General features: G+C 38.7%; 1 protein-coding gene and 2 long non-coding RNA genes across 6 annotated transcripts; all 3 read left to right on the top strand.

The window, feature by feature from the left end:
• The first annotated feature begins 3,017 nt into the window (after positions 1-3,017).
• LOC131785343 (uncharacterized) lies at positions 3,018-12,024 on the top strand. 4 transcript variants are annotated; one of them, XM_059102223.2, is made up of 4 exons: positions 3,018-3,151; positions 7,549-8,796; positions 9,138-9,197; positions 9,593-12,024. In XM_059102223.2, exons 2-4 carry the CDS (start codon positions 7,681-7,683, stop codon positions 10,076-10,078), a joined length of 1,662 nt encoding a protein of 553 aa, XP_058958206.2. In that variant the 5' UTR covers positions 3,018-3,151; positions 7,549-7,680; the 3' UTR covers positions 10,079-12,024. The 4 variants fall into 4 exon arrangements, with proteins under 4 accessions (XP_058958206.2, XP_058958208.2, XP_058958205.2 ...); XM_059102225.2 differs by lacking the exon at positions 3,018-3,151 and adding an exon at positions 4,424-4,526; XM_059102222.2 differs by lacking the exon at positions 3,018-3,151 and adding an exon at positions 4,564-4,789.
• An 826-nt stretch (positions 12,025-12,850) lies between these two features.
• On the top strand, positions 12,851-13,464 carry LOC131785376 (uncharacterized). Its single transcript, XR_009340295.2, has 2 exons — positions 12,851-13,115; positions 13,240-13,464. It is a non-coding gene; the product is annotated as an uncharacterized lncRNA (long non-coding RNA).
• A 1,252-nt stretch (positions 13,465-14,716) lies between these two features.
• Positions 14,717-15,313, top strand: LOC131785377 (uncharacterized). Its single transcript, XR_009340296.2, has 2 exons — positions 14,717-14,994; positions 15,091-15,313. It is a non-coding gene; the product is annotated as an uncharacterized lncRNA (long non-coding RNA).
• The last annotated feature ends 621 nt before the right edge of the window (positions 15,314-15,934 follow it).

Here is a 15,934-nt window from a genome sequence, read left to right as displayed (position 1 = left end):
TTCCCTTTTTGGCTCGTCCCCACTGACAGAGAGCCTGGCTCAGGGTATCGTATAAGCGCAAGGTCCCGCTTATGGTTTTTTAACGGGATTGCAATAGTCAATAGGATGCGTATTTATGACGTGACGGGAAAGCGAACCGAAATACTGTTGAAATAACGCATTCTATGAATTTTTTTAGCGTCAACTCTGTACTCGAGAAACTTTGTCATTTTTTTACTGGAGCTCCTACTTTACTTTAACCGTCATTTCAGAATATAAACAACCGCTTCCTGGTCTTGCCACGCAATACGAATTTGAGACGAAAAAGTTGAGAAGTAAGTATTATCATCACAATAATTGTTATCATTGGGTATTATTCAAATCAAAAGACAGAGCATTTTAGCAGAGAAGGGATTAGGGAGTTTCGGTGTCAACTCTCCCGGATTATCGACGGCATCCCGGATATGGAATTTTTCGGGATACGGAGCGAATCTTTCGGTCTCCCACATAACTCGCTAATCTATTGGATTAATGTTAATTGGATTTTTTGCCTTTAAAAAGGGAAATACATCAGTCATAAAAAATTGGGCACTCTAATCAAAGTAAGTTTCTTTTTAGGTTGGATAATGTGTCAATTCGTCTGAAAGGGGTTAAGGGCCGGGTCGCACTAAAGCGAATTAAATATTTCCCAATTTTACGCCAGCCAAAATATCGGCAAAAATTTTGCGATTTCCAATTTTTGGCGGCGGTCGCATCAAATTAGTATCCTCTGGCCAAAACTTCATTGATTGACACACACGTCAATCACAAACCCATCTTCCTCTATTAAAGATAAGGAAAATTTCCCGCTCGAATTACTGGGCAAGAAAGGACTGGGGTCGAATGATTATCTTCGCGGCTCTGCGGGTTTTTTCGTAGCGTTTTCTGTATTGTAAGTACATTATCAACAAGCTTCTATGCGGCCAGTCTCATCCTTTAGACGAAGAAGACGAAGAAGACGAAGACTTCACTTAAATAAAGCTCGCTTTCGAAACCGTCCTTAATTTAGGTCTTCCCGGCGACCAGCGGTTAGACCATGTACCGTACTTCGCTTGGTTGCAGCTTGCACCACTTGTGCTAGCTTCGATAATTCCAATGGAAGGAGAGTACTCGTTGAAGCCGATCGTTCTCCAAATTGCCGCCATGCAATGACCGGGCCAGGGTACGAGTCATAGACATTCGAATAAAAACTTGGCTCAAATTCCTCGCTTCCCAGAGGAAAACTGAGGGCCAGATGGACAACGAAAAAATTGTTGTGTCCTGCCATCGCGCGCGCCAAACTACACTATCGGACCAAAGTTTATTCCCGCTTAAATTGCAACTAGACATGTCTTGCGAACGATGACAGCTAACTAGTTGGAAAAACAAGAAGCAGAATATCGGCTCCTTTGAGGATTGGCGAAATTTTGGCGATCCGCAAAATTTGGCAAGGTCGCACTTACTTTACGCTACTTGTTGACAGATTTTTCGCTTAAACAAACAAAAGAAGCTCTAGTACGGCCCGGGCCTCAGTCATAAGCTTGGATATTTTTATCAGCGTTGAGTGGAAGTTGATAAGTTCAACAAGAACCGGAAGTCAAAGAAACTGTTGCATCACAGTTCAACTGAATTAAGATATACCTTGAATAAAGGGGTAAGTTTCTAAAGAAACTGTGGTGCTGCGTCGGTGGGAGAGTATAGCAGGTAATTTAGTGTTAACAACTGGGTTGAAAACGTAAATTAGCCACCGTAAAGGGTAAAAAAGCTGACGTTTCGAGCGTTAGCCCTTCGTCAGAGCGATTAGAGGAATTTAATTCAATTCAACAATTCCTCTAATCGCTCTGACGAAGGGCTAACGCTCGAAACGTCAGCTTTTTTACCCTTTACGGTGGCTAATTTACGTTTTCAACCCAGTTGTTAACACTAAATTACCTGCTAAGATATACCTTATTTCTTTCTCTTCTAAGCAAGACGTCGGAAACGCTAACGCTCTATACCGATTTGTTTTCAATCATTTGTCAGCGGCCTTTTCTATAGGCCCAAGAGAACTAATGTCCGAATGTAACGTCAGCCGTAGCCTGCAAAACAGGCGTAATTTTTTTTGAGTTTCACAGGCGAACGAAACAAGCGCTAGGCGAGCGCGAAAAAATTGCGCCTTTTCTCTGAGTATGATACTAACAAAATATCGTTACGTTTCGTTTCATTTTTCCTTCTTCACTGCTTAAAGAGCGCTTTAACGCTCGGTTCATTCCTTTTGTTCCTGGAAGATGAGGAAGTTGGCCCGGGCCAACCTCTGCTGTCAATCAATGTAAAAACTTCCTCATATTTTTGTGTAATCTCATTCAGCGTGCACATCACCGGAAGTTAAAGCATGTTTTTGGTCAGCTGTTCTTCTTGAAATATTCGTTCTCCGGTGTTCGTATACTCCTCTTCGAAACTCTGGCCGTTGTTTATTCTCGTCTGCGGTTCCTATTGTGTTAAACAATCGACTCTTTTATAATCAGAGTTACGAGTGAGTCCACAGTTCATTCGTTGCCGGAAGTTTAAACTAATGTGAACCATCCATCGGCCACGTGGAGTCCAACAGATTAATCAAGGAATGTTATTGATTGTTTAAAGTTAATTCCACATGTCTTAAACGCGCAAATGATGTATTGATAGGCTCGCATTCCTTATGATTTAACATAGTAAAGTTGGTCTACCACAAACCAAACAGGAAAATTGCTTGAGATGATTTTAAAGAAAACAGAACTTTAAGCCCATGCGGAGCATAATTGGCAATGAAAGAGTTTTCCGCTCTCACGGTTGATTTCGCTGGTGGGAAGGGGGGGAGGGGTAAGGGGGGACTGGATAGTCTCTCTCAGAAAACCAATTTTTCAGACCCACTTTATTTACTTTACATTCTATAACTTACACGTATATATTATTTTTATTAGTATATAACTTTAATATTCCAAACCACCCTCACCTCGAGCTGATCGGGCCGCCCCAGTCCCTCTTGAGTGACACACGGTCCCAAACAAATATAACCCGTCCGGTATGCTTCTATTAATAACGTAAACTCGGTGACTCAGAACGGCATGCCTGTTTGTATTGTGTGTCTGTGAGCAGCTTCGAAGTTCTACGCAAACAGAACCAAAAATACCCGCTTTTGGTGAGTAGCCTTTTAAAGATACTTCTTCAATAATTCAAAGCGGTTTATTAATATTTGAACATGGGACTGATTCTGTTCCCCGTTAGATTCGCTTGCGAACCGAGCAGGACTTTATTTCCGCTGAAACCGGAGAATGAGATCGTGTCTGTGTTGAGTGTTTACCGAACTATTCCCGTTTGAAGCTTATCTATTTCTAGACACCTTTTTTGTACTTGGTTCTTTCTGATATCATAACATCGGCCAGTCTAATCATTGAGTTCTTCAGCTTGTTCTAGTATGGCGCTGTTTCGTGTTTTCGGATAACAGGCCAGCATCACGGAATCACATTCCGCTACTACGAAGAAATGAACCGAGTTCTTGATTTGGACACAATTGTTTAGCCTAAAATTACTTTGTGTGTATTTTCGTCATCTGTTGCCATTACGAGAATAACATTTTCGCTTGGTGAAACCTTTAGATGATGAAACAAAATGTGTCTTAGTTACTTTGCGCCACGATGCAAATCTATGTGTCTTCAGGCGAAACCATGCATAGTTTTTCGCAGCATTCCGCATGAAATCAGCGCGCAGTAAGATCAAGGTCACTCTCCATGTGAAGTCGCCGTTATTTCGTTGTGGTGACTGTTAAATAAGAGCGCATTTTTATCATAACTGTGATGTAGCAGGAAATTACTGATTCATTTGAAGCAGAGTATTTTGAAGCGTGATTTGAATTTCGTAATTAATCTCGCTTTAGGGCTGATATCAGAGACGAGCGACAGATCGCTAAGTTCCGCTGGACTTTGTGTCGTTCAGTTGCTTAATAAGAGCTGATTGTCAATTGCGTAATAGACACTATTAATTGTCTTGGGATGTTCTATTGTGTCGCAATGTTTTATACTTTGTTTAATAAGGCAACTTTGGTTAAACACATCTTGGCTGCCATTTTGTTGTTTTTCTCGATTCGCTTACACAGTGTGAATTCAAGATCAGTCAGCTTTTCTGTTTCATAAGTCATGCGTCAGGTCATGTGGACACTATATTCTGATTACACGTCAAACACTAATCATGAATAAAGAGGTTGCCCTCGACAACAGTAAGTGTTCTGGAGGTTTCCGGTGAATTAGTCACGGTCTTAGTTTGCGATAAAATCTATGGGTAGTCTGTCGCTTAGGAAAACCCCTACTTTTTCGATCTATCTATCAATCTTATTTTAACGTAAAATGGGAAATGAGGCTTGACGAATCAGAAAATACGGTTTGGTTTTCATCGTTTATTTGTTCTCGCGCGTAACCTTCCCTTGACCCCCACCCACCTACCCACATGACCCAACGCAGTGCTTTGCTTTGTGTCACGCATCGAATTCATTGAGTTAGGAGGCGTGTCATTCCTAGAAGGTACGTTTCTGTTCTTCTGTCGCTTTACTTTCAATACACAGCTCTTTTTGTTTCCTTAAACAGCGTCTGGACTCAAATATCGTTTAGCTTGATTTATATGACGAAGGTCCTGAACATACTAGTGTGATTTGATCGGGAGGTTGTGTTCGATCCACACTGATTATGTTGAAATACCTCAAATGTGGAATGATCACAGAAATAGAGATCTCGTTTTAAAACTGGACAAGTTGGTAATTGAGACACGAAAACAACCCTCCATAAAGGTTGGTAGAGCGATTTCATTAATAGGTTTTTTTTAATTTTTCGAATACCTCAGATTCAGATGGTATTTATTAGATCGAAGGTTAGTTAATAAAACCTTTACAGAAGATGTTTTGAGTTCAGTCTCCAGGCTGAAGGCACGGAATCACATTCCTGTAGTAAGGGATCGAGGAGCATGAAGCAGTGCACTGCAATCAAGAACTTTACAATTGTAGTAGTAGTTGTCATCTAAAAGTTGTCTTTTTGCCCTGGGTTTGTGACCAGCGCGTGTAGTAATATTATCATGCAAAATATGCAAAATATTGATGCGCATGAATGCTAATTCCACGTGGATGTGAATAATAATCTCTCTGTTTAGTTTACACAATAATGTCGTTGTTATGCAATCACGTTTTATTCCCTTACCGGATTTTATGACCAGACTGCACTAGTAAAGCTATAATTGGATAATTTCGTTGGTTTCTAAACGCGGCAGATTTATCTGTGAAAGTATCAGCACGTGAGAGACAATGACGCGGCAGAATCTAGGGTTCGAACGTGCTGTTGTTAATGCTTGAATTGAACAAGGATTATCCACTTGTAGAACGTCTTTTAATAACCTCTACGTCTTGAGGACGTAAAATTTTGTTTTCAGTTGATTTTAATAGCTGGAATTTCCAAAGTAGACCTATATTTTGATTTAAATAAAGAAATGAGCACAAACGTTCTGCCCTCTCAAGTTTCCTTTGACCCGGAATCCTATGAGTTTATCTGGATTAGCCGGAAAAAATGTCATAGATTTCGTTTTCGTAAAGAAAGGAAAAATCTAGAATCGGAACTTACGTGTTGCGATCTGAAGAATTTGCATAGCGGAATTTGTAATTATTTTTGTTTAAACACAGCTGAAATTTAAGCAGCACGTAGTGCTAGGTTCCGTCGTCATGTCTTTCAGTTGACTGTCGAACTTGTTAACTTACAACTTTTTGGTTTAAACTAAATTGTGAGTATTTCCTTCCCTACGCTGAGCGGAATATATGCTGTATATAAGATCTATGATATTAGAGCGGTTAATTTACGAGCGCATTATCTTAAAAATAATATGTGACCGCGAAGCGGAACTCATATTACAACACTGCGTGCCCGGATTTTACCACTGGTTTCCACAGGTCAGTTCGCACTTACCACATCACCAGAGCGATAAAAAGGAGGTCACGCAATGATCATGCAGACTGGAAATTTTAAGCGGAGGTTTTCAACGAGATTGCATTTCATTTATCTTTCCCTGTGACGTAAAAAGAATAGAAGTCTCCTGTGCTAGGCGCTCATATTAAAAAAAAAAAAAAAAAAAAAAAAAAAAGGAAAAAGTTCTGTTAAGTTGATAAGATGTGTAAAGTACAAAATTTGTTGATTTGAGATTGATAACCTGCATTGAAAACAAGTCACAATGACATCAGTACGTACCGAAAATTCAAAGTAAAATAGGCATAAGTGGCTAAGTTACTTTAAACAAAGCTATCGTACTGAATGTCACACAGACAAAAAGAGCTTGATAACTTCAAAGAGATTAAAAATCCTTGGGACTTACAATACGATAGCGTTAATAAGAACGAAGAACCATCTTATATTTACGTCATAATTCTATTTTCATTTTCATCGTATTGGTGCCGTTGTCACAAAAGAAATGCGTGTTGTCGGTGAAAGGAAGACATAACTGTGAGACATAACCGTGAGACATCGTTACTGCTTGGAATGTTTTTGTTCACTCGACTAAGAAGGTCAGGAGTTTCTGTTTACAGATAAAATACTAATTCTAGGTACGAGTGCCAGTATATTTCTCAAAACATAGTTGGGGAGAATTCAGTCTTGAACCGGAAATGGCCGTATCGATATAGGCGAATTTATCTTTGTATAGGATATAAGAAAATGAACTTTGTTATATTATGTCTACCGCTGCAAGTATCAGTCACGAGCGTGGGAAAAAAAATTTAAGCATCCCACGAGGATTCGAAACTTAGACCTGATTTCGCGTAGGATGCTCTACCAACTGAGATACAAATGTAGAGGAAATTTGTCGTTGAGCTAAAGCTATGTGCTAGGTTTGATTGTGATAGCAGCTGGCTTACTGCTACGATTAGCAAGGGCGACACCGTCCAGTGAGGAGATAGGAAAGAAAGAAAGTAAATTTTGAGCTCGGTCGTATGCGTTGATTGACCGACTTTTGATTTACTACAACTAGTTACAATGCCTCCTTTTCCCTATGCCTTACTTCATTAATCGAAATCAGTAAACTTGGCTCGCATTAAGAAAAACAGGACCCGTTAAAGCTTCTTGAATTGTGCAGAGGTCTCACATTTATTCCTAATAGAACACATACATATGTCATGCAAGGTAGAAAAAAATCTTTGGTTATCGAGAAGCTAATCACATGCTTATATCTCAAGAGTGACCCTTCGCTCTGGCGCTTCCGGCTAAAACTGAAAGAATATTTTTATATTATTGCGACGAAACGGAAAAAAAGATCGATACCTCTGTTTTGACTTCTACTAAAATGAACAATTGCTTGAGATAAAAACACTCGAAAATGAAACGATTATTTACGTCCGCAGTCACTATTTCGTTTTTCAATGGCCAAGAATGAGCTTCAGTTTTCTTGCCAGTGTAACGAAATGACTCAGTAATTGTGAGAGAAAACCTTTATTGCAAGTTACACACAAGGCCAATCAATTGAATGTTTGAAGTTTACTGATCTTTTATTTCTGTGGCTTTCTTGCTCTCTTTCCAGTTGGACCCGTGATCACCACAGCCCAAAACTAGTTTCCAAAGAGCTATGCCGAAGTATTCACCGCATACAGCAAGTTAAGTGTTCACGTTTCTTTGGCACTCTGAGGAAAATACTGAACTGTTTTTGGCTGATATGTATTCACTACACGACATTACAAGCGTTTGTCCAAAATTGGAGCCGCTGGCTTCTGACGAATCTTGCTGTCGCGAAGAAGAAAGTTTAAGATTGATGAATCACGCTAATGGACAGATGGAAACACTCGTACGCGTTTCTGCTGAGAACAACAACGGTTTAATGATGGAATCGGGCCAGTTGGATGTGTATGGAAAGACACCTTGTGTGGAAATGAGTGTGTACGAGGGAATAACGACCAACAACACGATCGCTTACGAAGTGAAATCGATGGCAACCGTCGTGAAAACGCTGCCTGCTGATGCCTACCATGGGAATGCTTCGGGCCAAATGTCTTATGCAACGGTCAAGATTCCTTACGAAATCAAATCGATTGGAACTATCGAGAAACCGATTCCTTTCGGAAGCAAGCCGAATGGAATCGAGAAATCGCGGCCAGATGAAGCTTACCATTCGAATACTTGTGGGCAAAGATCTAACGGGGCGATAAAGATTCCATACGAAATCAAATCGATTGGTTCTATTGAGAAGCCACTTTTGCCAGAGGATTCGTATCCCACGAGTGTCTCCGAGGAGATGCCCCATGGAAAAATTTTGAACGTGTACACGGTTCCAATTTACGAAAACGGTGGCAGTCATGAAGTTTACTATTATCCCATGGAGAGTGATACCCAAGAAGGAGGAGCAATTTCACAGACCTCCCAAGCTGGGACTCCTGTTAGTTATGTTTACGACAGTGGCTATGACCCCTGCGAAAGAACCCGGAGCAAACCAGAAGTGACACCTTCACCAGCGGGACTGGCCGCTTACCAGTCGAGTACTTACGGGACAATTCCGCGTGATCAATTGGGTCCTGATAGATTGTCACCACCATACGATGTGCTTAATCAAGAAAAAGCACCAGGTCTCCAAATGAATACCTTCAGGGGTACCCACAGGGCCTTGACCCCGTATGAGATAGGAGCTCAGCCAAGACCCAGTTGTAATTGTTCTTGTCATCATTCCGATCCAGGTTCCTCTCATTTTCCCGCCTTTGGTTTGAGAAATGAACGTCCTTCTGTCATCATGGTTCCTTCAACATGGAATGGTGAGGTCATGAGCGATGCAGCAGGCAAGGTGAGCTGTGACATATCTGGGTTTTTATGTCTTTCTTTTAATGTTTTGTTTTGCTACCATTATCTTTGAAATATTCTTACCAAATGCATTTTACTGTAGTCTGTAGTTTTATTTTCCATCTATTAAATATAACTTTTGTTGTTGCCATTTTTTAGTGATAACAACAACAAAAGTAAACCGTAACCACAACAATAACAGCGATAACACTAAGAACATCAAAAAACAGCAACAACAAGAGCAATAATTATAAAAATAATAATAATATCAGTAATGATAATGATGATCAATAGAGGTAATACTATTCATGGCAAAAAATAGACTTGGTATTATTTTTCAAACAGTTTGAATCCACCGCCCATGGAATCAGACAGGATCTGCAACAGAAAGAATACCATGAATTGGTAGGTTTTGCCGTTGTCAGTCGTACTCGATAAAAATTGATTATGATAATTGTTAGCTTTATTCAAGCGTTGGATGTTGTCCTTGATTAGCATAGCGTCAAAAGTCAGACGTGTGAATCAAGTGAGGCCAGGTATGCTACGAAAATTTAGTTTTCCGAGCTTTTGCCGATCTACGGCATCATCAGGGAATTTAGATGGAATCTTTGCAGTGAAGAGTATATCGGGTGAAGTGTTAGGCTAAATAATAGGGGTTCGGCAGATTAAAGGACAGGACGATGGCAAGTATGTAAATGCAGAAGAAATACTTAGAACAAAAGGTCTATGCAGAAAATAAATATAGTCAGGGTAAATAATGTAGTCAGAATAAAAGTAACCTTGGTTTTTCGTTTTCATAGGACGATTCTGACTCATCAGATGATGGCGATGAAGATGGTAAACATGAAAAGTATTTCCGCAAGAATATCGACGGAACTACGGCGAGATTTAAGCTGTCCAAAGAAGACTGGAAGAGGATTCCAATCAACACATTCCCCAGCGGTGGCCGATTATTGAGTGGCGACTGGACACGAATCTTCCTTAGCAAAGTCAAAGAAAGCAACCCATGGTGCAGTTTGCGCTTCAAGAATAATCACGTAAGATCAGAAAACTCTCGCAAAATCCACTCAGCGGTGTTCTTCAGAGGAGGTGCAGAATGCAAGCGACCAGAGTGTAACGTGAAGGTGCGATTTGTGATCCGAAAAGAAAAAGGAAAACACGTGGAGGTGACATACGTCGGAAATGTTTGTCACAACAGTCAGCCAGGTGGTGGTGACGTCATAACTGACAAGAGAAAGAAGCGTTGTGTTCGCCGGCCAAAGTTTACGTCCAGTCTGGATGACTGAACTTTACTTTCATAACGAAACAATAACTGTTCAAAAAGAGTGAGTAATACTACTGACTGCTTAAGAGGCTGGTATGCTGCGTCCGCAGGCATGCAAAACGTTCCAGTGATTGACTATTAGAAGGTTGCAATTAGTCCGCTCGAATCGTAATCTTTTCAAAATCCGCTGAAGCGTTATATCTATTTTTCTCACCTCCTAATCTACAAAAATTACATGCTGCCTATTAAGGTGCTGGTTGTAAGAATTTCTTCCCATCCAGCGCCAGTTTGTCCAAAGTTCAAACTGAAAATTAAAAGTAAGAAAAAAGGAAATCCTAAGTGATGAAGCTTTTTTTTTCAAAAGACTAGTTACAAAAAGGCACTACTGTGTACTAGGAAAAACTAAACAAATCTGTAATCAAAGAACTATTTATTTCCAAAATTTAATATTTTTCTAAACTGACTTTTTACATTTTGATTACTTGGTTGAACGTAGGTTTAATTGATTGACATCAGATGTCCGTTATTTTATAGATATGACAGATATATTTTATACCTTTGGCCGGTGGAATAGTTTTAAAACTTTAGGGTGACGTTTGTATGAATTTCTTGCAAAGTTTTGGAGGTGAACCCAGTATGTGATAGCTGCATAGAGAATTATCGTAAATCATAAAATTTATATTTCATATTGGTTTGAAAGAGTGAATCATAAACAAGAAAAACACATTTTATGCTTATCAGGGGCGTGGCCAATCTATACTCCTATAGGCCTGGGCCCACGATTTTTTCCGCCCGGTGGACTTTTATAATATTGTCATGAATTACCAAAATTCGAAGTGTTTGGGAACTACTAAAACTAGGAATGTTCTGGCTAAATGTTTGAGAATTGTTTAGGCCTGTTGGATTATCTTGAAATCTTTATGCGAGTCTCACATTACTCAAAGGGTCTTTTACCCTTTGAGTGATGCGTCTTGGACCCTTATAGTTGGGCTTAACTCTCGTACGATGATTGTCATCGCTGGTCGTGTTTGAGTTTGTCCTTGACCTTGCTTAAAGTACTCAACGGGAGGTTTTGTTTAGGTTTTAGTTCTCGAAGATTGGTTGTGTTTCAAGTACTGTGTTGTTCATTTCGAATGTCTCGTGAGATTGTTTTGGTGAACATTCTAAAAACATGTGTTCTCTGCCAAGGTCAGTTGTTCCGTAAGCCTAGCAGTATGACTTTTAAAAATTTTAAAACGAAAATTGTACTTTCTTAGAGTACAGGCCTATAAAACGTTGAACTGAAAGCTGGCTACGCCCCTGCCAACGTTAGTCAAGTTTAGATTGCTTCGAAGTGATGAAAGTATTACTCGTGTGATGGGCATCGGTTAAGAGGATTGCAATGTCGATATATTGATTGGTGTATGCTAGTATCTTGTGGCGAATTCATTTACATGGTAAAGTGATGTCCTCGATTTCTAGCCATGTTTAAGTTATTACAAAATTAATCTTCCTAAGCAGTGTTTTAGCAATTGCTGAATTACATGGATGCACGCAAATGCATTTAGCTTCTTTGGCTTGAGTTTAATTTTACCAATTTGCCTTTAAATAACCTGGGGCAGCATAGTTGGCAAAGTAGTTATAAACTTCTGGAAGATAATTAATTCACTATTTGTATGGCTCTGTGCACGCAACTGCGTTTAAGATGAGAAATTTGTATGCATTGTGTTAGATTAGAAGATATGTTTTTGATGACTGACCTTAGATAACATCGTTGGTGAGGTCGTTAAAACCATTTTCAGAATATTATTTTTCCATTTTTATTGCTATAAACACCAATTGCATTTTATAGTAACAATTTTTTTGAAAATGTGTCTATTGGTTCCTTACATTTGTAAAAAAAACAAATAAAAAAATAACCAAATGTTCACAGCATTATTTGCACTGATTATGCTAAGTTAAGTAGAGAATAAAGCGAGAATGATTTTACATGTGGTGATAAGGATTTTGTGTTCATAATATCGCAAGACCCTGTCGATGAGTTATTGCACGACGTAGTGATGAAATTTCAAAATATTGCTTCCCGGCAATATACTGAATTGGAGGAAGTACTCCGTAAGTAAGGGGAAAAAAATTACCGGGTTCCACTTGCGTACATGCAAGCTTGATCCATAATAAAATATATTTTCGTGCGTCTTCCCTTGCCTTCCTTGTCATCACTAAGACCAAAACTGTGTTGATTGGAATAAAATTGTACCTTGCGTTAATGTTTGAATGATCCGCCTTTTGTAACAAACCCCCTATCTAGAACCTCAAATTTCTAAAAGGCCTCAATCCCTCTCTCTAGGAAGCCACCCTTTCACTACTGCCCTTAAACAAAAAGTTTAAGATCGACTTTTCTTTCAGCCTGGTAGTTGGACAGTATCGAGATAAACATGGATTGAAATCGTCAGTTTCTTAATTTCAATATTTTCCTCTGAATATTATAAATTTTCCATCCAAAGAAATGTATAGCGCGCTAAAAGTTCATTAAATTTACGGCTGAGCGACGGTGAGTGGTAAAGTGAAAGTTATTAACAACAATTTTGTTTTTCATCATCGAGTTTCTGATTAGTAGCCATCTCCTAAACTTCCCCCCTATCCTGAAGCTTTCGTCAATTTTAAGCATCCCCTTGGGCCTATCAAAGTAATTACGGTGTTATATTCGGCGTCCTATAGACACACTTCATTCACACCTGCCAAAGTCCTCACGTTATGTTAAGATAAAGAGAAGATACGGATTGATAGATTGAAAAGATTACTCGTTAAACACAGACCTTTTGTGAATATTCTCAATTCTTTCGGTAGCTGACTGAAAAGAATAAAACAGAGGAGCTATGACTCAACCTGAGACAATTAAAGTTATACTCCACAAACTGAGACGTGTCAGGATGGATTTCCGAACAGCCGTTTTTCTGATGTGTATTTTGGTGTCAGCATCTTTTATTACTCAAAGTAAAGCAGTCATGGGCCCTTCGATCAAATCTGGGAAAAGATACTCAAAGTTTTCACCAGAAGCGGATGAAGGGAACTTCAACCAGGTTCAGTGTTTTATGTTCGTTACTTTAAGAAATATGAGCTTCATACAGGCTTCTTCATTACTCTCCAACGCCGTTGATGTAGTCACACTTTCCTTTTGTTTGTTTTGTTTTTTTTATTTTACAGAACTCATTTGACGAAGGACGGACTATTCGAGATTTATGCGTGGCTGCGAGGGACGTCTGTGAAGGAGGAAAAGGAAAGTGATGAAAACACCTCACAACAAGTTTAGAGCTTCTTTGCGTCAAGTTATAATAATCAAAACTATATGTAAAGTTTCGGAGAATATTGTGGATCACGGATTGTAAGGAAAGATAGTAAAATAATTAAAATCGACCGTAAAATTTCAAATTGGTGGCTACTTTCAATTTGTTTGAAGGGTGGGGGCGGGTATGTTCGTTTGACTACTGAGTAACTCTTGTCGGGAGGTAAAAGAAACAATGAGCCCGCGTTATAAACATATCATCTCGTGTTGATAGTATCTCTTAAGTGTTACTGAAAAAACTTTTCCTTTAATGGGATATAGTTTAAATCATACTAGTTGGGCCTTAAAGAAAGGAAAATATTTAGTAAATGAAAAGAGTTGAAAACCAGGCAAAACGCAAGGGAAGATATGTCCGAACTGAATTTAAAACCTTAGTGCGTTCCAGATTTTATCGTGGAACCCAACATATCAAAGTCAGACTTAAAAAAAAACCGTAGAAACACAATTGTAAGGGTAGAGACACAAACCAGCTTTCCCGGTTTTAAAGTACATGGCGATAAGCCCACTGAAACCTTCAAACGGGCACTAATAGTATTCCTTCCCTAAAGTTTATCCTCGAACGTAATGAGGATATTTTGAATGGAAATTACTCTGATGGGTTCATCAATAATATCGACAGTCACATCGAATATTACCAAGTTAGTTACTATTATTATTATTATTGATATCATTATTATAATTATCATTATTATAATTGTTGTTATTACTATTATTAACATCATCATCATAGTTTGTAATATATTAATCGTCTCCTGCCATAATGGAAATGATCCAAATAATATTTGATAATAGCATGTACTCAGAGCAAACGCTACCCTGAGCTTCCCTATGCCAGCTTGATTTTACATATTCGTAGTTGTTAGGGATAATTAATGAAAATTGTCGTATTCCGCTCCGCCTCCACCTCATTACTTGGAATCTTTATTGAGATAGTTTGCACCAGGACAAAATGAGTGGACCCTTGACATGGATTGAAATTGTCAGTTTCTTAATTTCAATATTTTCTTTTGAATATTGTAAATTTTTCATTCATTCAATGAATGAAGCGCGCTAAGAGTTTATTAAATTTACAGCTGAGCGACGGTGAGTGGTAAAGTGAAAGGTATTAACAACAATTTTGTTTTTCATCATTGAGTTTCTGATTAGTAGCCATCTCCTAAACTTCCCCCCTATCCTGAAGCTTTGGCCAATTTTAAGCATCCCCTTGGGCCTATCAAAGTAATTACGGTGTTACATTCGGCGTCCTATAGACACACTTCATTCACACCTACCAAATTCCTCACATTATGTTAAGATAAGGAGAAGATACGGATTGATAGATTGAAAAGATTACTCGTTAAACACAGACCTATTGTGAATATTCTCAATTCGTTCGGTAGCTGACTGAAAAGAATAAAACAAGGAAGCTGTGGCTCAGCCTGAGACAAGTAAAGTTATACTCCACAAAACTGAGACGTGTCAGGATGGATTTCCGAGCAGCCGTTTTTCTAATGTGTATTTTGGTGTCAGCATCTTTTATCACTCAAAGTAAAGCAGTCTTTGGCCCTGCCCCACCCCCACATGGGAAAAGATACTCAAAGTTTTCACCAGAAGCGGATGAAGGGAACTTCAACCAGGTTCAGTGCCCATACAGGCTTCTTTATCACTCTCCAACGCCATTAATGTAACCACATTTTTCCTTTTGTTTTGTTTCTTTGTTTTTTATTTTGCAGAACTCATTTGACGAAGGACGGACTATTCGAGATTTATGCGTGGCTATGAGGGGCGTCTGTGAAGGAGGAAAAAGAAAGTGATGAAAACATCTCATAACAAGTTTAAAGCTTCTTTGCGTCGTGTTATAATAATCAAAACTATATGTAAAGTTTCATAGAATATTGTGGATCACGGATTGTAAGGAAGGATAGTAAAATAAATAAAATCAATCGTAAAATTCAATGGCTACTTTCAATTTGTTTGAAGGGTGGGGGAGGGTATGTTCGTTTGACTACTGAGTAACTCTAGTCGGGAGGTAAAGGAAACAATGAGCCCGCGTTATAAACATATCATCTCGTGTTGATAATATCTCTTAAGTGTTCCTGAAAAAACTTTTCCTTTAATGGGATATAGTTTAAATCATACTAGTTGGGCTTTAAAGAAAGGAAAATATTTAGTAAATGAAAAGAGTTGAAAAAAGGCAAAGCGCAAGGGAAGATAAGTCCAAAATGAATTTAAAACCTTAGTGCGTTCCAGATTTTATCGTGGAACCCAACATATCAAAGTCAGACTTGAAAAAAACCATGGAAACGCAATTGAAAGAGTAGAGACACAAACCAGCTTTCCCGGTTTTAAAGAACTTGGCGATAAGCCCACAGAAACCTTCAAACGGGCACTAATAGTATTTCATACCTAAAGTTCACCCTCGAACGTAATGAGGATATTTTGAATGGAAATTACTTTGATGGGTTCATCAATAATATCGACGGTCACAATGAATATTATAATGTCAGTTACTATTATTACTATTATTATCATTATTAATATCATTATTATCATTATTATGATTGTTGTTATTATTAT

This window comes from Pocillopora verrucosa, chromosome 4, assembly GCF_036669915.1.
Source record: "Pocillopora verrucosa isolate sample1 chromosome 4, ASM3666991v2, whole genome shotgun sequence".
NCBI classification, from domain to species: Eukaryota; Metazoa; Cnidaria; class Anthozoa; order Scleractinia; family Pocilloporidae; genus Pocillopora; species Pocillopora verrucosa.
Note: the sequence above shows the minus strand (reverse complement) of the source record. Positions and strands in the feature narration are given on the sequence as shown.